Source organism: Sciurus vulgaris (assembly GCF_902686455.1).
Source record: "Sciurus vulgaris genome assembly, chromosome: 11".
Classification (NCBI taxonomy): domain Eukaryota; kingdom Metazoa; phylum Chordata; class Mammalia; order Rodentia; family Sciuridae; genus Sciurus; species Sciurus vulgaris.
In genome coordinates, this window is record NC_136472.1 from 56,451,281 (window position 1) to 56,477,709 (window position 26,429).

The window sequence follows — 26,429 nt, forward strand, 5'->3', positions numbered from 1 at the left end:
AAATTTTAAGAATTTACTTCCTCTTATTTAGGGACTATTGCTGTGGAGCTGCTTTGATTCCAAAAGAATGTTGCCTATTCTAACAAGTGAAATTAATGTCAAGAAAATTTTCCATAGGCTTTAAATCCTGGTTTTGTATTTGTTCCTTAATGTTCAGATACAAAGTCAGTTGGAATATCTGAAAGGCTGGTCAGATGAATTTACAGAATATGGGTATCATTTCCCAAATTGGTATTCAGAGGTTGTCTTCTTATACTGGAGGTAGAAAGGGCGAGATTACAGTAGCACCTAAAGCCAACCTGTTCCTACAAGCTTCATCTTCCTTTGTGCAAATTTAAAAAGAATAGGTCCTCACGCAAGCATTTCAAATCCAGAGACAAATTTGAAAAAAATTGCTGCAACATGTTGACTGATTCTTTGCCAAGTCAACCACTGAGAACTTTTCTCAATCAACTCTTACACAGAGAAAATTAGAGGGGGTAGGAGGAAGCATGAAACTTCATTATTAAAAATAACAAAACTTTACATTACCCTCAAATCACTCCCCCTCTTAAATTTTTCTCTCCCATTTTCAACCCTCGTCTCCCTCTCCTGCCTTTTCCTTTTTTCCTCTCTCCTAATCATCCTCTGTGACATACTCAGTTGCTCTAGTGTATTCATTTTTACTTTCAGTATTGATACAATGATATGTGCCAGAGGAATAGCTTTCTAAAGATCTCTTCAGATAGGCAGATTCAAACCCGCAGAAAGGTTAAAAATGTTTTAAAATATGCTTGTCAACAGTGGGAAGAAAGCTGTAGCTAGCAGGTGAGCTGGAGAGTACTACAGGGTGTGGTAGAGATAGTAATAAATTAACCAGCAAGCCAAAAACTATATTAAAAAAAATCAGCTATTTCATAGCATAGAAGCATGACAGCTATGAAAAAAGGAGTGCCCCGGGGAATTCTTTTAGAGTTTGATTTTTTTAAATATGTTTGACATGAAAAATGTTTTAGTACAAATAAAGCAACTGGTATTAAACTTACAGGAAGGGGGGTTGTGGTTTAGAGTTAGTATGAATAATGCATGATATTTAAAGAAAGTAGAGCTCTAAAATGTTCTGGGAGGCAGTCCATGTTGATGGTTGGAATGGTGAGTTTTTTCCCCCTATTTTTGAAACATCATTAATTCAGCATCATTTTGTGATTTTTTTTTTAACCTGGTAAGATATCAACCAAGGAAGTACTATTTTACTTAGATTAGGATATTCTTTCTTCAGATAGTTTAGTTTAAATATCAAGAAGATCAGTAGAATTATTTAAGCATAAAGTGACAGTCATTTACTATAAAAATAATTTGACCTAGTTATCTTTTTAAAAAGCTCATATAGTACTGCAAACTAAAATCAACCTCATGGAAGGGGAAAAACAAGATCAGATATTTTGAACATTACTCCATAGGAGATCAGCACAATGTAGTGTTAGTGAATGCATTGTAGCAGCACTCCATATGCAATCAGAAGCCAATTGTTACTGGACTGTGTACAAGCACACACTGTGCTCAATGGTCTGATGAGGTATTATGGATATGATGCAAAGAGACTGTGTAGATTAGAAGCTAACAATTTGTTAAAAGTGAAAGCGACTTAACATTTACATTGGGCCAGCTGAGTAGCACTTCATGTGGCAAGGAGATGAGCTCCAAAAACCAGGGGCACCAGGAAGGCTCCAGGTTCAGTGTCCATGTGGGGAAAAAAAAAAAAAAAAAAGTTTTGTTGCTTTCCTGTTGACTACCTTTGTTACTGTGATTTTTTATATGTCTCTTCATTATTACATTCAGCTTTCGGTGTGGAAAAGTTCATGCAAAATAGCATAATTATTATAAATGTCAAAAATGTGTGGAGGAACAGCCTATTAAAATATAGCCTAGAGATAGTACATAACACTGACTTTAAATAAGTAGGGAAGCCAAAGTGACACTACATTTAATCACTGAAATTGTGTAATTTATCCACAAATATTAATTTTTAGTTCAGTTACCACTGTCACAGTATGTTCTTCATCACTTTCCTCTTGGATTTTGGGGTTATTGACCACATCCTCAGTTCTTAGGTCACAGAAGACACTTAAGTCTCCTATTTAGGCATGGCTGGAGTTAGAAACACATTGAGATGTAACATTGATCTCTGCTAAACCATGCTTAATCTCTATCAGGCTTTTAGGGCAGATATCCCATGTAAAATGTACGAATTTAATCAAATCATTATCAAAGAATATTTAATCTGTGCCTCATATGCATGATTCTGTGCTAGGTTCCACTAGTACTCTATTAGAGATTAAACCAAAAGTGGAAAAAAAATATATATGTATATGAAAGAGGTTGTATTTAAAATTTTTTCTTTATTTTCTTATAAAATATAGTTGAGAATTATGGGCAGTCAATAGCTAATAGTCTTTTTTGGACTCTAATTCTCTGTGTTACCTACCAAGCCAAAACTTTCTGTTGTTCTAGTAGAAAAACCTCAGTGGTTTCACAGTGTACTAAGTGTCAGCCTGGCTTTAAGATATTTTTTTACTCTTAAAAAATGATGTATTACAAGATTTGTAATGGAGAGAACATGCTTGAATTGCACATTTAATTTTTTTAACATCACATTCATGTTTTGCCAGTTTGCCTACCAGCTATCTGTTAACAAAAAGTTCCAAGGCAGCACTGCAAGTCTGTGCCCAACTAAGCCTTTTGTTTCTGCAGATGTTTGGGCTTAGAGCAATGTTGTAAAGCTCAAGCAATCCAAGGACCATGTTTGTACTTGTCTGCTGCGATTCCCTGTGCATTGTCTAAACCTGTATGCATTGTTCTTTCTGACAGGTGATAACTACCCCGTACAGTTCATTCCATCAACAATGGCAGCTGCTGCTGCTTCTGGACTCAGCCCTTTACAGCTCCAGGTAAGTGCCAGAAAAAAAAAAAATGTGGGATATGAGCCAGTACGTTAGTGAAAAACTGCTAACCAGCTGTATGCTAAATAATGGCCTGAATGTTAAATAATTTTTTAAGCATAGCCCAGAAGGATTAACACCTTATGTACTTACCATACTGCAAATAGAAGAGAAAATCGCCAGTTTCACTGTTTTTAAAGGAAAAATGACGTTATGACTTAGTACTATGTATTCTCTGTCATGTGAGTTAATAGTTTTATAATTTTATGACTAGTTCTTATTGAATATGTTAGTTTTTTTTCTTATTGACTTTTCATCTATGTCTCTATTATATCCATATTAGCTTTTACATAGAAGCATCAAAACAGAATAATGTTAGATATTTTACTTCTTGTGACTCATAGAATAAGGAGTTTTTATTCCCACATTCCTTGACAATTATTTGGTAATATAAACACATTGCTCCCAAATATGTGTATCCTTACCTTTTAAGGGTCAAAAGTCTGGGCATGGCGTCTGACCAAGTTCTAGATTACTGTTCCTTATATGTAAAGCCAAACTTAGAGGGGAAATGTCTCTTAGAAGCAAAGTGACATTTATTTGCACCTTATCTGGAATAGGACTAGGAATTCTTTATACTCTTTTAGTACTATCATTTGAATGGGAAATTGACTTGAAATATATATTTTAATGAATAAAAATAATAAAATCATTAAAATAAAAGTCAGTATTCGGTATTTGAATATTTAGAAAATTATGGTAATGGCTTGAGTTTCCATACAGTACAAAGTTCCTAAAGGATAGGTTTTATTTGTAAAAATTTACTGTGATTATTATTTAGTTCTAGGGAACACCATCTGACCAGGCATTTTTATTTCTGTTGCTATTCCTTATATGACTTGAACATAAAATCTGTGCTGCTATCATACCACAAAAATAAGAAAGAAAACAAATCACTTTCAATATTGTCAATTGGACCTTCAAAGAAAGAATTTTTTCAATACTTGAGAAGTTTTTTTAATAAGCCTCATCCAGGAAGCATAAAGATCTTTCCCATTATGGACTGCCTAGCAAAGCCAGGCATTTTGCCTAACAGAACAGTAATCCCACCTCTTTTGTAAATCTTTACCTTCCACACTAGCACTAGAACCTATAGCAGCTGGTAAAAAGCTAAAAAGAAGCCTCTCTATTGGTAAATCTAATCTATTTTTCCTTCTCTTATAGCTGTACTATGGAGTATCTTCTTGTTTTAGAGGCAGGAAAAAAAAAAACAAGTACTACGGTTTGATCCTATAACCAAGTTCCTGTAAACCAGAGAGAGGCCGGGTCTTAAACCTTCCACTTTTCATTCTTTGATGTGGTCAATACCCTAGATTTAGAAATACATGTTGTTTCATGAGTTCTGACAGTATGTTTTGTCTTTTTTTTGTTTGTTTTTTTCTGAATATGCTACTAAACAGAAGGGTCATGTCTCTCACCCACAAATTAACCCAAGGCTAAAGGGCCTAAGTGACCGTTTTGGCAGGAATTTGGACACCTTTGAACATGGTGGTGGCCACTCTTACAACCACAAACAGATTGAGGTATGAATGCTTCCCTTGGTGCTTCATTGGGTGGGGGACTGGATTGTTTGGTCATATTCTAGGCTTTTTAAAAAGTGGCAAACTCAGTGTTTTAGTGGTAAACACTAAAACCTAGTTTTTTACTTTTCTTCATTTCTAAGGAGGCTTTTCTCTTGTTGATTTTCTTTCAGAGAAAAAGGCAAAACTCAAACCAATGCCCTTGAATTAGGTTGTTTATTGCTATATATATTCAGGCAAATTCTTCACATTATGAATGTCTTTAAAATCATCTTTTTCTCCCTTCACTCTTTTACCTTTTCTTTTGTATAGGGTTGTATAATGTTTAAGAAATAATTAAAGATTTTTTTATTTCATTTGACCATTTAATAACCCTGTCAATTTGATAAAATATAATTTTGCTTGTATAGATGGAACAGCTGAGGTTCAGAAAGGTCAAGTGATTTAACCAAGACTATAAAATATTCATTGAGTTAGGATTCTCATCTAGGATTTCTAGCTCTTCCTAATTTAGGTCTCTTAACAGTTATTTTCAGGATGATGTTGGGTGTCTGTGCCTGGCTGGAAGTGTTTTGCCCCAAACTTATGTAATATTCTTTTCATATTTAACTTTCCAGTAAAACTTCTGTTGTTTTTGTGGGATATTCTTACTCTTTGGGAGAAGATGGTGTATGTGGCTCTTTTGAAGTCCTTCTCTGCTATAGGGATCCAGTCCTTCTTGCTCTAATTTCATACTCAATTCCTCTCCTGTATGGTTGGAGTCCTTCTCTGTGACTATCAAATATTGAAGGGTTGCCAGCTATCTGTTGACTACCAAAAAAGAAAAGAAGAAAAAATGGAGACAGATTACCCTAGACCGAAACGCTTTCATTTTGTGGGTGCAATTTAATGCCAAATTTTACATTCTGACCTAGGATGGGGAAAACTTAACCCCCACTCCCCCAAAGAAAATAATCCTTTGACATTTTCTTTTCTATTGCTTCGGATCTGTCTTTTTGGAAAATAATAGGGAGTAATCACTGCTAAGAAGGAAGAGAATAAGATCAAAGGCCACCTTGGAAGTCGCCTAAGGAGGAGTCCCAGAACTTGTTGCCTGCCTCCCTTTTTCCTTTCACTTTGATATGAGAGAGCGATAGGGGGTTTCCACGCAGACATGATTAGACATGTGTACTGACAGAGTATCTGCTGTCTTCTACACAGCCAGAAGAGATTCCTTTTCTAAGGCTTTCTTGTGGCTGTAGAAAGGGCGCCATATTTCAGAGCATTTTGAGAATCTACTCTAATTAGAAGAGATAAAAAGAGAGATAACTGGACATTAGGCACTAGCTCTTCGGTGTGATGACAGTTTGCGACCTTATCCAATCAGGACAGTCAGTGTGAGGCACTTTTAAGTGCTCTGAAGATTATGAAAGCAGGTGGCCTTGGCTCAAACTCAAAACTACCTAATCTCTTCTTTTGCCTAATTTTTCACTTAATTGGTTTTCTCCCTACCCCTGCTATCACTGACCCCTGATGTGTCAAATCTAGCTTCTGTTGGGTTTCTGGAAATCATGATGTCATACTTGTGAGTGCCAGAGCTGCAATAGTGCCACAGCAATGCTGATATACAAGTACAGCAGATGCCTCATGTCTGTTACTTTCATTAGACTAAATAGGGAATCCATGAGTGCAAGAACCTTCATAACTTTGCAGTTTATATTTGGCTGGATTGAGAGTTTCCTAGGTTTTTGTTTATTTTTGCTCTGTTCTCTTGCCTCCATTTTCTGCACCTTTTTCCTGCATGTCAGGAAACCTTTGATCTGTTTGATTGTATGGTACGCTAGTAGAAAAAGATTGACCTTCCTTGAAAGGCAGGTTTCCCCAGCTTTCCTGATACAAGTGTGGCATGTTTAATAGGACATCCACACAGTAGATGCCTAAATATCTATGCAGCTATACAAAGAGCAAAGGTAGGAAATTTTAATCCTATATTGCTTTATTGCTATTAAAACTCTTCTTTCTTTTCTAGCTACAGTCCCCTCCTTTGACAAGATAAAATGTCAGCTATGTCAACAATCATGAATATGATAAACTTGATAATAAGGAAGTATTACAATTATGTTAACTGGTTTTACTTATACAGAGAGATTCTTAAGGAAAAAACCCCACAATATATTGCTCATGTCCCAACAGATCATTCAGAACTGGTCTTCTCTGTCCAATGTTATACTTAATTTGTCCTTTAAGGATTGTCATTTCTAATATTAATGAACCTGGGTAAATCTGAGCATTTACAGTTATACCCTAGAAGCCTGAAAGTTTGTATCAGGTAGAAAAAATATAAAAATTTAAAGACCCTTCTTTCATTAACATACTCCAGTCTTTCTTTGTTTAAAATCATGAAGAAACAGGAAGGACCATTTTTTACACAACTGTGCTGATCTGAGGCATGGTTTTTTTCTGCCTCAGGGGCACAATATGAGGGGAAAGAAGGCCAAAGAATGCTATTTTTAGTTGAACAGTTCAGCAGATGGAGGCGTGAATACTCATATATCTGAAGGTTGAGGGGCTTGAACCATTAATTTTGATAATGTATTTAACCCTGGGAACAATCAGAAACTGTAACTCTAAGGTTACAATGCTTTTGACCTTTAGAGAACAGAGGGCACTTGCTACAGTAAACAATATATTATATTGCTACTTATTCCAATTCTCTCACCCGTATAAATTTCAGGACCAGTTGCCATTTGCTTTCCTCAGCTATGTTAGCATTGGTCCTTAAGTAAGTCAAAAAGAATGTTAAGGAAAGGGGACCAGTATAATGAGGCAGTCATGTAAATATGGCCTTTAAATTGCTATGATGTTAGATTGGTTCTGAAAAAATATTCTCAGGAACCAAGCTCTGAATGACTTTTTTAAAATAAAAAGGTGATTTAAATGTATTGATTCATATCATGTGGTTACTTTCAATATGATAGATCCTTAATTTTGTTTTATTTTGTTTTTAATTGGGGTAATGTTGTCTCATAGCTTATATCAAACACAATCTGGTGCCATATGCAGTGATACACCTGTCTCGTGCCTTCTTATTAAATGATGCATGCTTCTCTTTAGCAAATACAGCAGTTAAATATCACACAGCTTAAGAATTTCTAATTAAAATATCTCCACATGTCAGCATATTGGTAATGTATTATTTTAATCCATTTATTTTGTTTATGAAACAGTGACATATGTTTAGATTGTGAAATATATGAGCCTTAAAAATCACTTTATTGAAGAAAATTAATTCCTACAATACTGTCTGGATAATGTGTTCACTCACCCAGCCAGCCACTGGCTGCACTGCCAGTCTTAATGTTGAGTCGACACACTTACCAGTCTCATCCACATAACAGTCTTGGAAAGAAGCATAGCAGTTCTTTTTCTTAGCTCCAAATGATAGGGTTTTTCTTTCTATAGTTTTTTTTTTCCTTACTTATTAATTCGAATCTATCCCTCCAAAACACTTTTTGTTGCCCCTTTAAAAATTACAATGAAGGATGGGACTGAGTATTTGTATAGGAGATTCTGAAAGACCAATCAAAATTAAAACAAGCTAGTTACTTTTCAAAGTTAGACATAGTAATTTGTTTGTCAGCAGGGAGATGTTTGGGTCAGCTCTGAGATAAAGTGACTGTCAGCAGTTATTCCTCCAAGACAAGTAATTTCACTCAATGTATTACTGACAGATTGCTCACTTCTCTGAATCACCAGAGAAAACAAACTTAATATTGTTACAGGCAGAGTTTCTGTCTTCATTAGCTCCAGAGAATGATTTTTATCGAGCATTCAAAGCTCACCAACCTTTAGTTGGAACATATTTTAACATACTAGTTCTTAATAATGATAGTACAGGTAATTGTCCAAATAAAGGAATTGTATAAGGAAATTTAAAAATATCAATATAAATACCTTTTAACTTTTAGTTGATGGACATTCTCTGTGGTTTAGGGGAGATTTGAGGAGGAGTATAATTAGAACCTTAAGGCACTAAGAAAACCTATCAACCATAAGTTATGTTATTCTTAAATGAAACAAACTCTTGCCAAGTTTGCAGAGATAGAGAACAATTGAAGTTTTTGCAAAAGCAAATACAAGCACATATTTTATTTAAATTATATTGTCAATTTTTGTTCTACAAATAGAAAATGAAGAAGTGCCCATCAGCATAGGGAATGCTCTATTTCTATTTTAGTTCCAGCCTAAGTCTTTATGATATTATATTTAGATGCTCTGCTCTAGCTTGTACCCTGTCTTCTCTTCTCATTTGCAATTGTAAACATGCCTCGTGCTGTGGAGGAATGGGAGGGCCAGTTAGCTTTACTAGGAGGTTTAGGAGGTTTTGATTTCTAATAGAGAAGAGGTTTGAATAAAGAGTTGATTAGAACCTATTGCTGGTCACCCAATGGAGAAAGAGGAATGCACTGATTCAAAGCTTGTTTTGAGGATACCAACCGTGGGGTGTACTTTGAGGGGAAGCTTGCTTTTTTCTTAATCAGTCTGCATTCACCCCCTCTGACTCTTTTCTTAACTTTTACGAGTGTGGTAGAAATTGAGAAAACCATTACACCTAGGATTAGATGAGTTGTGGGCTAAGTGAATAAGCTCTACTTGTGGATTCAGAGCCTTGTGCTGGAGTTTCCACTAGTGCTTTCCTGCTCTATTGTCTGGCACATTGTCAAAATACCTCCTTTTTTTAAAAAAAAACTTTCTCATTGTAAAAGGTAATATATATACATACTCACACACACACATATATATATATATATATAATGGTGTATAATATATATCTAATGGTATATTATATATATTATATATAATGGTATATATACCTCACTTATATATAATTATATATTACCTTTTATAATGAGAGGCAAGTCTAATACATTACAGTGTAAGTCATGGAATTCAGGGATTTTGTCTCTTTCTTTTATTTTGAAATCCCCAATATCGCTTGGTATGGTGTTTGGTAAAATGAATGAATGAATGGATTTCATCTTTGGTGTTCATCTGTCACTCAAACTTCTTTGAAAACTTAAAAGAAAAACTATCAAGTGCTCTGTCTGTAGGAGGCATTATCTCTTGTAAACAACTTAATTTCTATATAGGCTTCTTAAGAAAAAATGCAGGCTCCTATGAATCTTAATGGATGCTAAAGAAATAGAGGTATATTACAGAAGGATGCAAAATTTGAAGACATAGCCTAGTTCTTGGAAATTGGACTTGTTAATAGTCAATGAACCAGAGGAAGTCTCTCTTTACCCACAAATTAAAATATTGAGTGAATTAGATTTTCTTTTGGAAAATTGGTTTTCACTTGGCTTTAAGGTAATACCTAAAAGTTGGATCTTCTTACATAAGCTCTGTTATTCATTGTGTTTAAGTTATTCAATTGGTGGGATATTCAGTTCTACTCACAAAAGGTAGTTCAGTGGAGTCCAGGACTTTTGAATGGCAAAACCCATGCAGTCCTCTGTCTTCCTTTAATGTAAGATTTCTATCAGCAGTCATTTAGCTCCAACCCACTAATTAATTCATTCAACAGGAAGCTCCTAGTATATAAATATGGTCAGCCTTCCACTATTTGTGGATTCCGCATCTGTGGGTTCAACCAACCTTGAATCAAAAATATTTAGAAAAAAATTTGCATCTATGCTGAAATCGTCCAGTCTACTTTTTCTTGTTGTTATTCCCTAAACAATACAGGACAACCACCATTTACATAGTGTTTACATTGCATTAGGCATTATAAGTAATCTAGGGATGATTTAAAGTGTATAGGAGGATATGCATAGGTTGTATACAAATACCATGTATTTTATATAAGGGACTTGAACATTCACAGACTTTGGTGACTATGAACCAACCTCATCTGTATATTTAGGAACAACTATGATTGTATTTAAACACACTACTTTGTAAGATATATTATTTCCTTGAATAAAAACAGATATTTCTGTTCCTTTTGCTAAATAACTTTTTTTATTGTCTTTTTTCAAAGCATATATATCATGTGTCTGCATGTGTATGTGTTGCAATGAGTCACCTTGGAATTCAGGGAGATGATATGTCTATGGATATATTAGAAAGCTTGTAAGCAAAACATTCTAGTTTTAAAATATGCTTTTTTTCCAGTTTCCAATGATATAGTAAGTTAACATTTAGGAAAATTATATCAGAAGAAGATTTGATAAGTTATTTTGACTTCTCACATAACAGAACAGACTGAGCAAGGAAAAAACATTTTTGAAATAATATTTTAATTAAAAGGGATTGAGCAGCTGTAATTGGGAGGTTTCCCTCACAGATATGTCCCAGATTCAGCATAGAACTTCTGACCACTGGCCCTAGCATCTGATCATTACTACTCTCAGAGTTCCTCCTTTCTCCTTATGCTACAGGTCTGTATGTTTGTGAAAGTCTATTTAACTTGTAAAATCAGGGAAAGTTTTTAATGATTTAAACTATGTTATTGTTTGGAACTTCTCATATTTTGCCTGTCCTAGATGATAAGGATTAGGATAATAACTGGATTCTGTTACATATCTTCTAAGCTTAAACGCTACTAATAAAGGATTATTTTCTCAATTAAATGTAAATAAACATTAAACATCTATTGCACTCTGAACTGAATGCTATGTGGATAAAAATATCATCATATATTCCCTTGTTTATTCATCTTTTATAATTGATGACAATGTAGTAATTTTGCATCAAATCGAGAGAAATTAATAGAACATTCTTTTCCCAGTTTTATAAACACAAATTCCTTTATATTGATAATAATTTCATTCAAATTTAGCTAAGTAGATGCATTTTCCCCATTTAATAGATTAGAATATGGAAGCCAAATAGAACCAAATAAATACCCCAATTTGGTGAAAAATAGATTTAAACTAGAATTCTTAATTTTAGTAAACTGCATTAAGAGTTCATTCATCATTGTGTGTTTCTCTTATAACACCAGCTATAATATCCATAGCCAACCTTTTATGTTGTAATATCTAAATTAACCTAGACCATGATCCTTGGTACCTTGTCAGTGATTTCCCTAGAGTTATTGTTCTTGAGCAGTGTGAACTAAAACAGAAGTAAATTAGTGATATATATGTCTGAAGAACTTATTACTTAATATATATCTATGTGTTTGACTATCTCAAACCCGATAAAGTGCAAATCTAGAGTGCTTATTTGAAGCAAGTTTAAAACACAGTTGCTTTTCACCTTGAAATTTAATTTGGGGGTTATCTCAAAAGTTTTCACTCAAACTCACCTATTCACTTAAAAATTATAGAATGAAACATTACATACTTATGAAATCTTTACTTGAAAACACAATCATTAATTTTGAATGTGACTAGTTTGATTACTGTATCATGAAAGTTGTTTCAAATCTACCTTTAAAAGAGGTTATGAGTGACTTCTCTTATGAGGAAATTTGAAAAATGCTATATAATACTGTATAATTCCAATTCTATGACATTCTAGAAAAGACAAAACTATGGAGACAGCAACAATATCAGTGGTAGTCAGGGGTTGGAGGTGGGGAGTGAGATGATTAGCAGAGCACTGAGGATTTTTAGGAATATACTCTGTATGAGACTGTAATGGTAGATACATGTCAACATACATCTGTCCAAATGCATAGAATGTGAACCCTAATGTAAGCTATGGGCTTTGGTAGCTTATGATATGTCAATGAAGGCTCATCAATTAATAAGGCAAATATACCACTGCAAAGGGGGAAGTTGATAATGGGAGAGACGATACATGCATGGGGTGGGGGGAATATTTCAAGTTGCTAGGCAACCGTAGTTTTGCAGTGAACCTAAAAGTATTCTAAAAACAAAATCTTTTTTAAAAAAAGTTTATAACCAAATCACAACCAATCTAATCATTTAGTTATTCAACAGGTATTTATTTAGTGCCTGTTATGTACCAGGTCCTACTCTAGACAGTAATCCTTGTTGGGGGCAATTTTTCCCTCCAAGGGTTTGTTGACAATATCTGGAGACACATTTTATTGTTTTGATTAAAGGGAGTTGAAGAGGATTATAACTGGTATTTGGTGGGTAGGGGCCAAGTAGGTGCTGCTAAAACCTGAGATGTATTGAACAACACCCAATAAATCAAAACCTGCCCTCACAGAGTTTATGCTCTACTGGGGCAAAGGACAACAGGGAAAGGAATATATAATAACAAATTGGGATTGCAAATCTTATGCATCTTAACAGAAGTATCTTCACCTACCTACCTATCTATCCACCTGAATTTCGATGGGCAGGTTTTTAAAAATTAATACCCGTTCAGTTGTTTTCTTTAGTTTTTTGCTTCACTTTGGTCTTCAAAACTAAAACTTTTATTCTAGCCAGTGGCCTCTGACTAGAACAGGCTGGGGCTCAAATCCAGGGCTTGGTGGATGCTAGCAAAATTTACTACCAGAGCTATACTCCCAGCCTTTGGGTTTTGATAAGGGAATATTATTTCTGATTTTAACAGGTCTGTCCTTCAGAGTAAAGTAAGTATGAAATTTGGTGAGGATCTGGGAGCTGTTCATTAGTTTTTAGAGGACGTCATTTCTTGAGATTCCACTGGATGAATAGAATCATAACCTATACTTGAGGTGTAAATTAGATATTGCAAAAGAAACTTGAATTTATTTCTAAAACAAAACAAAAACACTAGATATCAGTAGTGTGAATATTAAATATGCATACACATGTATACACATGTGTATGTATGTAATACCTATTTTGTAGTCTTAAAAGCAATTTATATTTAACCTTTATAATAAATGTGTTTTAATATTATCCCCATGCTTTCAAGGAAGAAATTAAAGCTCAGATGAGTTAAGTGACTTGAACCAGATGCTTATCTAGTAAACAAAATAGGACTGTAGTCGGTGGTTTAAATGTATTTTAAATTTTATTTCTCAGCCAGAGTCCTTTGCTTTAAATTCTGCTATTAATATAGGAAGCACAAGTCATTTAGAAGATTTTTTGCATAACTTATTCCTCTTTTATGGTGATATTTAAGTGAAGTAAAGTAATTTTAAATTAAATTACAAAAGGGAAAAATCCCAAAGTCAAGACAGCATTCTCAGGATCCCAAAGTGTTTATATATTTTTCAAATTTCCAGTTATCCAGAAGAAACTTCAAGACTAATAGAATTTTAAAAGGATGAGAACTACTATGACAAAAACGGTCTTATTCTGTAACTTCCCTTTGAGAAAAATGCTTAGATTGCTGCACTGAATGCTGGAACACTATTCTTTAGAGAGTTTCTGGGGCTGTCTTACAATTTCAAAGTTTTGATGAGTCTCCTGGAGTAGCTGGGGATTGTGTCCTTGGCCATCCCTAGCCTGTGCAGCCCTCTGAGTGTGTTCAGCAGGTTGCATGCCAGCAGAGGAAGCAGATGTTCGGCCATACTGGAATGGAGCGCCTGCTGCATCAGGAGCTGGGTATTCCTCTTGACATCTGGACATTGCTGGGTCGGGATGTCTGCCTCAGGCCAGGAGGCTGCGGGAGCTGTGGGGCAGAGAGCACAGAGTCTTTGCTGCTCTTTAAGCGATTAGTGCACTGAAGCAGCAATAATGTTGAATTATCGCTTGGCTGCTTTCTTCTCAGGAATCTTGGGACAATGGGAGAGTCAGGAAGGAGTATTTACAGTAAAGTCATGTTCAGAGAGACAAGACTAATTATAGAGCATTAAAGAGCTTTATTTTAAATGATTTAATTTATAAGTAGCTGTGGACAGTGTATGAAACTTTTTAGAATCATAAACCCAGAAGCTGAAAGGGGGACTTTTCTAATTTAAAATGACTAATAGAGAAGCACTTTCTCAGCAAGTGACCAGTGTTAGAGTTTGGTTAAGTTGTGGTACATAAGAGAATAGCATCTGCTAAAAAGGGGCAATGTACTAATACGTGTAGATGCTGGGGAAGTTTTCCCTAACTTGAGGGAAAACAAAACTTTTAGGTAAGAGATTAAGTGAATTATAGACTGACTGGCTTTTAGTGTTTCACTTTATCACATTGAAAACTGGTCATTTTGCTACCCAAAGCTGAAACCATCTGTTACGCCAATTTCCTTTATGATAAGTGTTATTTAAGCACAATGGATGTGGAAATGGGTAGTTTAAAATGTATTTTGTGATGAACAGTTGTCACATTATGTTGCTTTGCCTCTTGTAATTTTTCATTAGTGAGACCTCTGTGCTCGAAGAAGCCTTCTTATGAACAGATTATGGCCATTTGTGTTCAGGGTAATATATTGGAGAAGAACACTGAGCTGCTCTCGCTTAACCTCTCGTATTCTAAGGGGGTTATATTTAATTAACACTGAGGAGAGGGTGATCTGAGAGGCTGTGAAAGTGATTGAGCTGCATTTTCTAAGCTCTGCTCTAGTCAGCTGGGAGAGAAATATTTTTTAAAAAATTAGAAAGTACTGTTTTCTGAAATTCCCCTTAACTAAGCTGTATTTCAACGGACCATTTAATGCTCAAATGGACAAAGGTATTACTTCAGTCATTGAATTGTGTCAAACTCCTTCTCAGAGGCCCAGTTTAAAAACTCCATAGAAAAAGTGTTTTAGCCTCACATTCCCAGTGGATTATCTTGAAAAGAAAAGCAAATAACTAAAAGTAAATTTTAAAATAAAGGAGAAACACTGTCCCTGAGTGGAATGGTATGCCCTCATACTGGCATTGCTGACCAGAATTCACAGCTTCTTAGCTCACGCCTCATGGAAAAGACACCCCACTTGGCAGTGCCACTGTTCACCAGCTAAGGATTTGTTCCTTCAGGCCAAGGAAGTATTTGTTCCAGGTCCCCAGGGGCAATCCCTGCATAATATATAGTTATGTCATTGACTCAGACATAGCACAACAGAGAGCAAGATCATGAGAGCAAGAGAGAGATGCTTTATTGAGAGAGGAGAGGCCTAGATGTGACTTATTTGGATGGAAATGCTTCACTTATCCATTCATTTAGCAATCATTTTAATAAAGAAGAATTTCTTAGTTGCAGAACAGAAAGTCATCTGTCATGCACCTATATCCAACCATGTGCTCCTAGTTTTGCATCTACCTCTGCCTACAATTTTTGATTATGAAACACAGTTACCAAATATTGACAAACCTCACTATGAAATGGAAATATGACTGTGTCATAAGGTAATAATTTGTGACCATTTATTGAATCAATCTGCTATCCTTTGTGTAGCAGCTGACTCCCTCTCAACATGTTTTCTATCTACACATTAGTGAATGACTTGGAAGTTTTAAGAAAGCAGTGTTCCTTGGTTCCACACAACCTCTGCATTTAAAAGAACTAAGTGACCATGAACTGATTTCCTCTGAATCTGTCTTCTCAACTGTAAAGTGAGAATGATAGCATCTCTCATAGGATCCTGAAGAGGATCCAATGAGATAATGCACAGACACAGTATCTGCTGCATAGTAGATGCTCAATAAATATGATTTCTCTCAATACCCTTATGCTTGTATCTCTGATTCATCCACTGATTTAGCACATATTTTAAAATCTTTAAATTAAATTGCTTAGGGCCTCATTAAATTGCTGAGACTGGCTTTGAACTTGTGATCCTCCTGCCTCAGGCACCTGAGGGATTAACAGGTGTGCACCACAATGCCTGGCTCAAAATAATTCTGTCCTTATGTCTGTGGATGACTGCTTCTGATTTCAAAATATACAGACATAGTATAGTGCTCTTTAGCAAAAAGGGACAACCAGTTGGCAATTAGGATAGTTCTCACTGATCATGAAAAAATATTATGGTATTGAAAGAAAGACCTTCAAACAAACAATGAGATTGTAAAATTCCATAGGTTTCCAGAATAGAAAAGTTTGCAGAGGCCTTCAAACTCAAGTCTTAACTCTAGTCTTGGTATCATGACCTCAGAAGAATTGATCTTCTTGATGTCCTGATTCCATTAAATTGATTTAGGAATAATACCCCTCATAGGGCAGTTGTGACAATACATAAGAAAATGCTAGTGAAAAGAGCTATGTGAATCTTTTGATTTTATAGTTGAAGAGTCTGAGGCCCAAAAAGATCAATTAACTTGTCCAAAACCACCTAGCTAGTCAGTGCCCTGGGCTAAGGTATGTAGAATTGTGAGGCAATAGTGTAAAGAACTAAATTAGATTTCTTTTTTTTACATAAATTTTGGCTAAGTTGAACTGAACTTAAACAGATGACCAGTATCTTATGCACAGTATCTTATGCTCCCACTGATCCTAGGTGGCAGTGGATAGGAGATAAGTTTTAGTAGAGATACATTTCTTGATGCAATTGAATGCACCAATCTAATGAAGAGGATTCATTTAAAAACCAAAATACCTGGTTACCATGTTTGTAATAGTAACAAGGGTAAAGTGTAAACATATTAAAATGATAAGGGAGTAGTTATTTAATTTGTTCACTCATATATTAATTCTCCAATGTTTATTAAATGTCTACCATGTAGTAAGCACTCTTTTCTATTTTGAAAATCAAAATAGATTTTCAAAAATCTATTTTCAAATAGATTTGAAAATCAGTAAAACTTGACCCCTGCCCACAAAAGGGCTCACAATCTAATAAGCAATGATAGTTGTTAAAATAGATATGTTCCCAGAGTGAAAATGCTTTGGAAGGAGACATTGTTTAGCTGGGTTGGAAAGCACTGGCAAACTTCATGAACAAGGTGTTGGTAAAATTGAATCTGGAGAGTATAACTTCACTATGTTTAGGGGAAAGGATGCAGAATGGCAGAAGTACAGACAAGAGAAGCTCTCCAGATAGAAAGAACAGTCTGCCCATAGGTTTAGCAGCAGCAATAAACAGCATGGCACATTGGGCACCAGTTGGCACAGGCTGAATGTTCAGGAGCAATAGTAGGTGAGATTGGAAAGGTAAGCATGGGGTCACATGGCAGAGCACTTTTACACCTCACTTGGGATTTTGCAGTGCACGTGGTAAACGTGATTTTACTCACACCATAAATGGTAAAGTGGTATAAGGTATAGTGAACAACTTTATGGTGTGATATTCCTCTATTAATTTGATCTCTAGTTTACATTTCCCATTACACTCGATTTAATAGTTAGGGAACTATGTTTGGTAAGATTGATAGTCCCTTTAGTACAATGGTACCCTGTGGCAAGTGAGACTGTACAAATAGTGTAATGATACACACTGAATAAACAAAACTGTCTAAGATTGAAGCAAAGCCAAGGTCCGACCATTTCCTGGGGATTTTGGGAAATCCCGTAATCTGCAGTTTGTACTAAACCCAATCATATTTAGCACACTGCTTCTCAGTGAATGGGCCTTAATACTATATTTCAACCAAATGATGAAATGAGAAGTAAAAAATCTATAAAGAAAAGCTATGGTTCTTCTAATTGTTAATGCCTTGTAATTATGCCCCTTTCTGGAATAATAAAATGTTCCTTGGCAGAGGTCAGGATCTCTGCCACTGACTTATTTAACAGATCCTCTTAACATCTGTCCTGCAGACTGTGCACTTTATTAGCAGACAAGAGACCCAACAGACTTAGCCTGCTGTGTACCTTTTTCACATTCACACAGCTGTGGATTAACTCAGACTTTCCAGAAGAGGACCGACCAGAAGGGACAGTAATGTTATTGGCTAATTCTAAAAAGATGGGAAAAAAGGAGCAGAAACAAATGTTGCCCGAGTACAATTCAGTGTTTTTAGGGTGACAATTACCAGTCTGTTTTAAAAAAGAATAAAAGCAGCTATTTCCCTAAAAAAGGAAAGTCTATTCATATCTGTGTGGGAACCTAATCAGGCTCTTGTTTCCAATGACGATGACTCCACAGTCGCACCAGGTCTGCAACAAGAATGCTCCTTTTGTGTGCCGATAATGTGGAAACGATAAAATTTCCTTTAAGAGACATATGTGTTTACATCATGAGATGTGTTATTTGACAAAATGCTTTGTTCTTCTCATATTTTCCAAGCAGAGTTTCATGCTGGGTTGTTGGGCTGGAAATCTTTGATTAACTGGAATTAGTTGCTGAAATAAAATAGACCCTTTTTTTTTTTTTAAATGATTCATCTTGCTGAGCTATAAATTATCATAAAACATACAAGGAGTGACAGAAAGAAGTGCTGATTTGAACCTCTGACCCACGACAGGCACAAAAACATAAGATTATTCCTCAAAGCGCTTCATAAAGACATAAATATTCCATAGTCCTCTTGGAATTATGTCTTCTTAACAAACTAAAGCTGTGATTTTATGTTATGTAAAGAGAGTTTTTTAGAGGTGTTATAGTATGCCTAGAGGAGATATTGAGATTCAGAAAAATCCCTCCCAAATTAGGACTTTGAATCCTTAAAGATTTTTCTCTGTCCAACAATAAGACAGTGAAAACAAGAACAAAACAAAGTTCCTGTCCCCCAAATGAGTGGCCAAGGGTAGTTTCCCTTTTTCCAGAGAAGTGGTACATTTTATAAATCTTAAGCCCTTTTCAAAGCCACACTTGTCCTTAGTGTGAACATCTTAGTGCTGTGACACACAGCCTTTGAGGACTAGCCCAAAGGAATGGACCGGGAGCGGGAGACATTATAAAATACACAACAGAAACTCCCTCAGCCCAAACACTTCCTATGATGCAGGGATTGGTGTCCATTCTGTTCATGATTGCTTTTTAACTTCAAGTTAGCCAAATACTTTTTCCTGGGCCTTCTCTGTGAATAAAGGGCAACCTACCTGCTCTTAGTCAAAATTAATTGTTCACAGTGATGGTGTTTCAGTAGTACTTTGTCAGTGCTTTTCATATTGTGTTTTCCCCCTCTCTCCTTCCTATTCTTGCTGTGAGACAGCATGTCCTTACTGTTTGGAAAGACAACATATTTCTTCATCTTTGCTTTTTTAAAATTTTTTAAAAAAAATTTAGTTGCAGATGGACACAATACCTTTATTTTATTTATTTATGTGATGCTGAGGCTCAAACCCAGTGCCACACCATGTGAGGTAAGCACTTTATCACTAAGCTACAACCTCAGTCCTATTTCTTCATCTTTGTATCCCTAATATGTTTTATGCTGAATTGCATAAAAATTCCAGTAAGTAGTTATTTTTTTCTGAATAAGATCTTTGAATCTTTTTCTTAAAGAGAATGTGCCCATAAGAGTAGGAAGAGTGTACAGATATTGAGTCTTCATGGCGTGCCTCTGTTTTAAGTAATTTGTGTGTGTTAACTCATTTATGCCAGGGAACAATCTTTTGGAGAGTTTCTATTATTACCCCATTTTGTAGCTGTGGAAATTTAGGGTCCAAAGAGATTAAGTAGCTTGTTTAGGATCACACAGTTAATGAAGAGTTGTTTTGACTAAAGAGTACACACATTCAATCACTATTGTAGTAATTTATAAGATCTTGTTTTTCTATATTTCTTCTTTAGTCATTTATATTAACTATTACCTGCTTCATCTGTTATAGGAATTTTTCAAGGTGAATTTTAAGTTTTATTTCAGTATCATATCTAGTGATAATAAAGCCTGTACTTATTACCCATGATATGAATGATTTTTAGCATGGTGGCCATGTACAAGGTATCATTCCTTTCTGCTAATTAGAGAGTAAGCCATGGGTATTACTGTAGGATACAGATGGCATATTTACATACTGCAAAATATGCTGAAGTTCTCCAATTGGCAATACTAATAATTTGCTGTTTAAAAAGTGACAGTTAGTAGAGTTGGCCCTGAGACAGAGTAAAACATTTGAGTTTTGAAAAAATCCAGAAGAAAATATAAGGAAGTTAAGAAGAGGACATTTTATATTATTTCTTATCTAGTTTACCTAATCAGTTAAAAGTGAATTCAAAATATTTTATTTCTTTCAATATTTATAACAAATTTTATTTTAATATGAAATTTATGTTTAAAAAATCCATACATTCCATCATATTTATAAATGTGTTCATTAGCCATGAGTCTTATGTTATTTTCCAAAATCTGCAAAGAAATTAAAATTAAGTTCAGTTTTAAAACAGTAAAAGCATTTTTATATAGTAAACACATTCATTTCCAACTAATATCATTTGTTCTGTCCAAAGATTAAAGTAAAATGATAACATCTAGAAAATATTATACTTTCCTTTCATGCAACTTTGTTTTCTCAAATATATATTTTTAACAATTTGAATAAAAGCTTTTTAAAATTACATAGTTGCCCATATTTGTCTTCATTCTGTGTTGTTTTGGAAGCTTTATTATGGATGGAATTCGAAGGGCATAGGAGCTGGGCAATTGTAGAATATTTTTCAAGCAATAGCATCTGGTTCCTTGGCAGTCATCATGGGCCAAGGCAAGGCAGTCCTGGCATATCTCCAGATTCCCATGTGTGTATTGCTGAGTGACTTCCAGGTCTGCCATGTTGTTTTAACGGTGTTTCCTAGAAACCCAGAAACTCAGAATGGAATCCAAAGTCCATTTCATAATATACAAGGCCTATGTGATTTGGCCCACTTGCTATCTTTCTGACACTCGACATAATACCCTTTGCCCATTGTACTCTGCTCCAGGTACACTGGCCTCCTGTTTTTTCTTGACTATTCCAAGCACAATCACACCCTAGGTATGGGCATTTCATCTATACTTTGCCTCCACCTGAGTGCCATCCCCAGAGAGTCACATGGCTTACTCCCTCATTTCATTTAGGTCTCTATTCAAATGTCCTCTATTGTTTTCCTGATCTCTCCATATTTAAGACCCCTCTCCTCCCACATACTCACATATCCAGTTACTTTATTTCGTAGCACATATCACCCATAATATCACACACAATAATATCACACATAATGTCTTTATTTTGTCTTCTCCCCGCTCCTTTCCCCAAAGACACTGCTCACTGTGTTTTTCCAAAACCCAGATAGTACTTGGCCCATAGTAACCACTCAGTAAATAATCTTTTGAATGAATAGATGAAGGAATGAATGTAGTACCTTCTGTTTAAAAAGAAACTATATTTTCAAACATTGTTAAATTAAGATATATTCATTTACTAAGTATGTCACTCTGCATGTGTACAAATGTATATATTGAAAACATTCTTATGACTCTTAGTTTGTGAAAAGTAATGATTGGGTTTCAAATAGAAGTTCTGGACTCACTGATGAGTTTTCACTTCTTATTGGATGAGGCAAGATGCACTTGAGTTTTACCTGATGAGCTGGGACTTCGTGACTAGAGAGTGAAAGGAGAATTATAAATGCAAGCCGTACCACTTGGAGCATATTCAGAGAACTGGATCTCTTCAGCATTGCCTGCCCAGCTCTTGAAAACAGAAGGAAAACAACTTCCTTCCCATGAAGCTTATTTCCAACTGCCCTCATTATCACCTCTTTGAATATCTTGCTTCAAGAACTAAATTACTAATTGTTTCAATGACTGAACTTTCATTTCTGTAAATAAGGCATTGTATGTTTACATATTTTATTTAGCACCCTGAAAGAGAAGATACTTGGAAAAAGCAGAGCAATTGTTTCTTAAAATTATTGGAGGTTGCTTTGTTTATCTTAGTTACTTGTGCTGTGCAACTGTGTTCCATAAGGAAATGTTCTTCTAAATGCATTCCAATATAATTGGTGCAATCAGAGAATGAATTCCAAGTCCTCCTCCTCCTCCTTCTCCTCCCCCTCCTCCTCCTCTTCCTCCTCCTCTTCTTTTTCTTCTTCTCATGTGTATGTTTGTGTAGCAGAGGATTGGGTGTTGTGTTACCTAATGGATTCTGATTTCTTTTAAAGCATATTACTGTAAGGATTCTCTTTTCCTTTTTACAACTTCTTTCCACCACGCTCAATGTATCCTCTACCCTGTTAGCACAATGAGCATGTCAAAAGAGCAAAGTGCCCGATGTTTGGGAAAATAAGCAAAAGACCCTCTAGTCAGGGAAACTCTTTTTTTAATTCATTTTCCTTTACTTGACATTCTTGAGCCAACTACAGGGAATAATGAAATGAATTAAGCAGGTCCTGGTTCTCAGTAGCTTATAGCCAATGCTTGTTCCATTTTTCTTTTGGCTATTATGGAAAGGTCTTCAGGGGAGTGAAAATAGGTCTGAAACAAATATTTAGCCCTTTATGTATATTTGCATAAACTTTAATTTAAAAAGTCCAAAAACACCTTAACATGATTATAATTACCTTAACCTAATAAGTATAGGTGCAGTTTTAAATATGTACATTTTAAGACAAATATGAAAATTAAATTCTACAACATAAATCATTCTTAGGTGCCCATGGATTACTTTTCAAGTACATTTAGGATAAATTTCTCTTTTTAAACAACAACAAAAAAATCTCTCTTATGTAGTCTGAACTAAAAGCTCTGATAAAATGTACAAATTCTATTTTCAATGTATTAACTAAAAGAACAGTGCACCAGGAGACATGGGTTTGTGTGAACAATGAGTGAGGAAATAGGCAACCTGGGTTCTAGATTTTATTCCATCAGCTAATATTTTATACAAATCACATGTCTTCTGTAGTCTTGAGATTTCATCATCTATACAGCAAATAAATTGATTAGATAATGTTCACAATTCTTTCTTCTGCTAACATTGAATTACCCAGTATTTCTTTAAGAAAAAATCAATGCATTACATGTTGAACCCACATGCTCAGAGCTTTAAGATATTAGGAACAAACAGAGGTGGCTTCCATGTTTGGAGATCCTTTTGGAAAGGTTGTGAGGTAAACTAAGAAAAGGATGCAGGCAGAAATGATAGCATTTTGAAGAAGACAGAGGCAAAAATGGAAGTGAAGAGGATTTTATGGTCAGTGTCAACAGAACCATTACTTAATGGCAGGCATTATGTTATATGCTAAAAATGTAAAGATAAATAAGACTGAATCTTTCCCTTAAGAAACTCAGAATATAGTGGGAAAGAAAGACATGAAAAAAGAAGAAATGTTATCAACTATATGGGGATAGAGGATGGGGATGCAAAGGAGGAGATAGTCAGATAAGATTTCATAGAGAAAGTGATTTTTGTGATGAGACTCAAAAGATGAATTATGACAGAGCTAATAAGGAAAAACAAGTGCAGTGGAAAAGCATGCAGAAGGGATAAGGAGATTGACTTGGCTATTAACCCAGAAGGAGGAGTGAGAGTGATCCTTCATCCCCTATTCCTTCTCTCACCTATCCCTTCAGACAATTTCCTCTGGTCTCATACATTAGGGACATAGCTAAACAAGTTCTTTCTACTGAAAGACAGGGACTGTAGTTCTATCCTTCTATAAAACCACAGCTGTATTTCCTGGATCATTTTGTTGACTTTGAAGGTTTATGAGAAGTAAAAGTATTTATAAACTCTTTCAAATAATTATTTTTAAGCTCTTTCCCCACCCGTCCTTCAGTCTGTAATGACTTGTTACTGACATACTTTCTTCTCTGTGCTAAAGAAGCACTAAATCAAGCTGCTTAATTAATCCTGTTTTTGTTTCCACCTTCTCACAACTGAACCTGTCCGGCTTTATAGCATGCCTCACTTGGTATGCAAAAGGAATTGCCAATGTGTGTGGTATACAAGGACAGGGTCTGTTAACCTAGATAGCTGGAGCTAGGCCTGAGGTTCTCAGATGTTGTGTGGAATCACAGCAAATGGGGTCAATATGAAGGCAACAGTTGGCATGTTTGGGTAGCTCCTGTTGAATCTGTTTTTGTTGGATAGAATTTTTTCTTCCTTCCCTTTCTTCATTCTCTACCAATAGGCAGGTTGTATGTGAGGGAAATTTTGATTCTCCTTTTTTCTGGATCAGATTCTACACTACTAAAATATTTTTTTGCTAACTGCAATGAAAAAAAAAAAAAAAAAGAAAGAAAAACAAACAAACAAACAAACAAAAAACCCAGGAGAATCTATTCTACTACAAAGAGAATTTGTTGTGTAAAGTTGTGCCTGCATTTTACTGTTGTTTTCCATATATTGGAGCATACCTATGCCAGTTTAAAGCCCCTGTCAGTTTGTATTTTATCAAGTTCTATTTCTAACCACACTCTGCATAGTTCTTTTTGTCCTTTCAGTCTTTTAAGCTAGGATTTTTTAAGGTGTCTTCTACTACAGCTCAGAGATGGGTTGTTGAAGGGAGTTGTCCAGATCAAAACAGTGACCTTTACTCCTTTAAGATGACTGCTGGTACTATTAACTTTTCTTTCTCCATTTGAGGATTATAAAGTGCCGTTTTCCAAAGAATAGCTGTAAGACATCTGGAAATACAGTTTGCTTTTTGAGAGCTCAGAATAGCAGTCACATCAGAATCTTTCTTCTCCTTGGACAATGATTCTTGTCTGGTAGTTAGGAACAGGAAATAGGTTTCACTGTGATTCACTGTATAGCTTATTTAAAATAATTTAATTTTAAAAGCAGAAAGACCGTGGGCTTAAAAGTGAGACTGACTCTAAATGGATAATAATTCCTATCTTACATAACTATTATGAAGATTAAATAAAGTAATAAAATAAAATACCTAGCATAGTGTCCAACTGAGTTAGTATTCAACGTGTATTTGTTAAATTATCCCATGAATATGGGGGAGGGTGACTATTGGCTGGCCAAAGGACTGGTTATATGGTTTTTGTGAAAACCATATGATTATGAAGAAAAAAAAGGCCTTGAGCCTTTTCTATATGGCATTCTCTATTGGAGATCTTACATGATTTTATCATAAAAAGAATAAAAATAGATTTTATACTATGATAAATATAGGCGCCTTGTAACAACAACCATTATAATTTGACATCAGTTGGTTGTTTGGGAACAAAGTATACTTCTCTTTCCAAATATGAGAGTGGTATAACATGGCTTTCCAGCATAGTGCATAGGCCATTGTGTCCTGACACTCAGAAATTTCCCTTTAAGTCTGAGTTGAATTAGTAGAACCTACTGCTCTGTGTGAATCTAAGTGAGCTTAGTTATTAAAGTATCACTAGGATCCAGATGCAAGAAAGACTTATTGTTAAGTCTACACTGAGTACATAAAACTAGAATCTTTAGAGGTATATATTTATGGATTTGTGAGATTTTCCTAGGATTTAATCCAATTTATTTAAGAGATTGGCTGATAGATTAGTGGTAAAGCATGGAAAAGACTGTGTTTTCTGCTTGTACATTCGTCTGTCTTTGTAAATACCTGTCTTCTTGGAATAAGTTTTGATATTATTAATATGGCCTTGCCATAGTTACATGTTGAAATCCTTACTCCTAAAGTGATGATAATAGGAGGGAAACCTTTAGGAGGTGGTTAGGTCATGGATCTGGAGTCTCCACAGATGACATTAATTAAAAGAGGCTCCAGAGAGAATCCTTGCCCCTTCCACCATGTGAGGAAGCAGGCCCTCACCAGATAAGGAATCTTTTGGTGCTTTGATCATGCATATCTCAGCCTTTAGAACTGTGAGAAATAAACTTTTGTTGTTTCTTAGCCACTCAGTTGATGGCATTTTTGTTGTAGCAGTGCAAATGGACTAAGACAAACCTCCTGAAGCCTATCCCCTCTATCTTTGACTCTGTGGCTCTACTCACCCTCAGCAGTCCTGACACACTCACTGATCTTAAGTTCCTCAGAAACATGTCTCTTTCCTGCCTCTGAGCCACAAAACTTGCTATTTATTTCTAGAATTTTTTGCACTGGATAGATCTTAAAGAACATGATATTTCCTTAGAAAAGCTATTCTGGTCCTCCAGACTCCATTAAATACCTTCGTTAGGTGGTCTCTTGACGTTGTGTGCTTTCCTTTCTCAGTGCTTACCATAACCATATTTTCATAGGTATATCTGAGCATTTATTTAATATCAGTTTCTTGTGTTATCAGGCACCATTCTGGGTTGTTTCTTGGTATACCTCCAGTGTTTAGGACAGGGTT

At 35.3% G+C, this 26,429-nt stretch overlaps 1 protein-coding gene across 47 annotated transcripts in view; it reads left to right on the forward strand.

Moving 5' to 3' along the window:
* SOX6 (SRY-box transcription factor 6) overlaps positions 1 to 26,429 on the forward strand; it is a 551,842-nt gene that overhangs the window by 434,310 nt on the left and 91,103 nt on the right. For 43 of the 47 annotated variants that reach the window (XM_079103752.1, XM_079103737.1, XM_079103729.1 and 40 more), the window contains 2 exons: positions 2,848 to 2,927; positions 4,379 to 4,501. In XM_079103752.1, coding sequence (XP_078959878.1) covers positions 2,848 to 2,927; positions 4,379 to 4,501 — 203 coding nt within the window. The remainder of the gene's footprint in view (positions 1 to 2,847; positions 2,928 to 4,378; positions 4,502 to 26,429) is intronic. The other 4 variants (XM_079103743.1, XM_079103744.1, XM_079103746.1 and 1 more) reach the window with 1 other exon arrangement.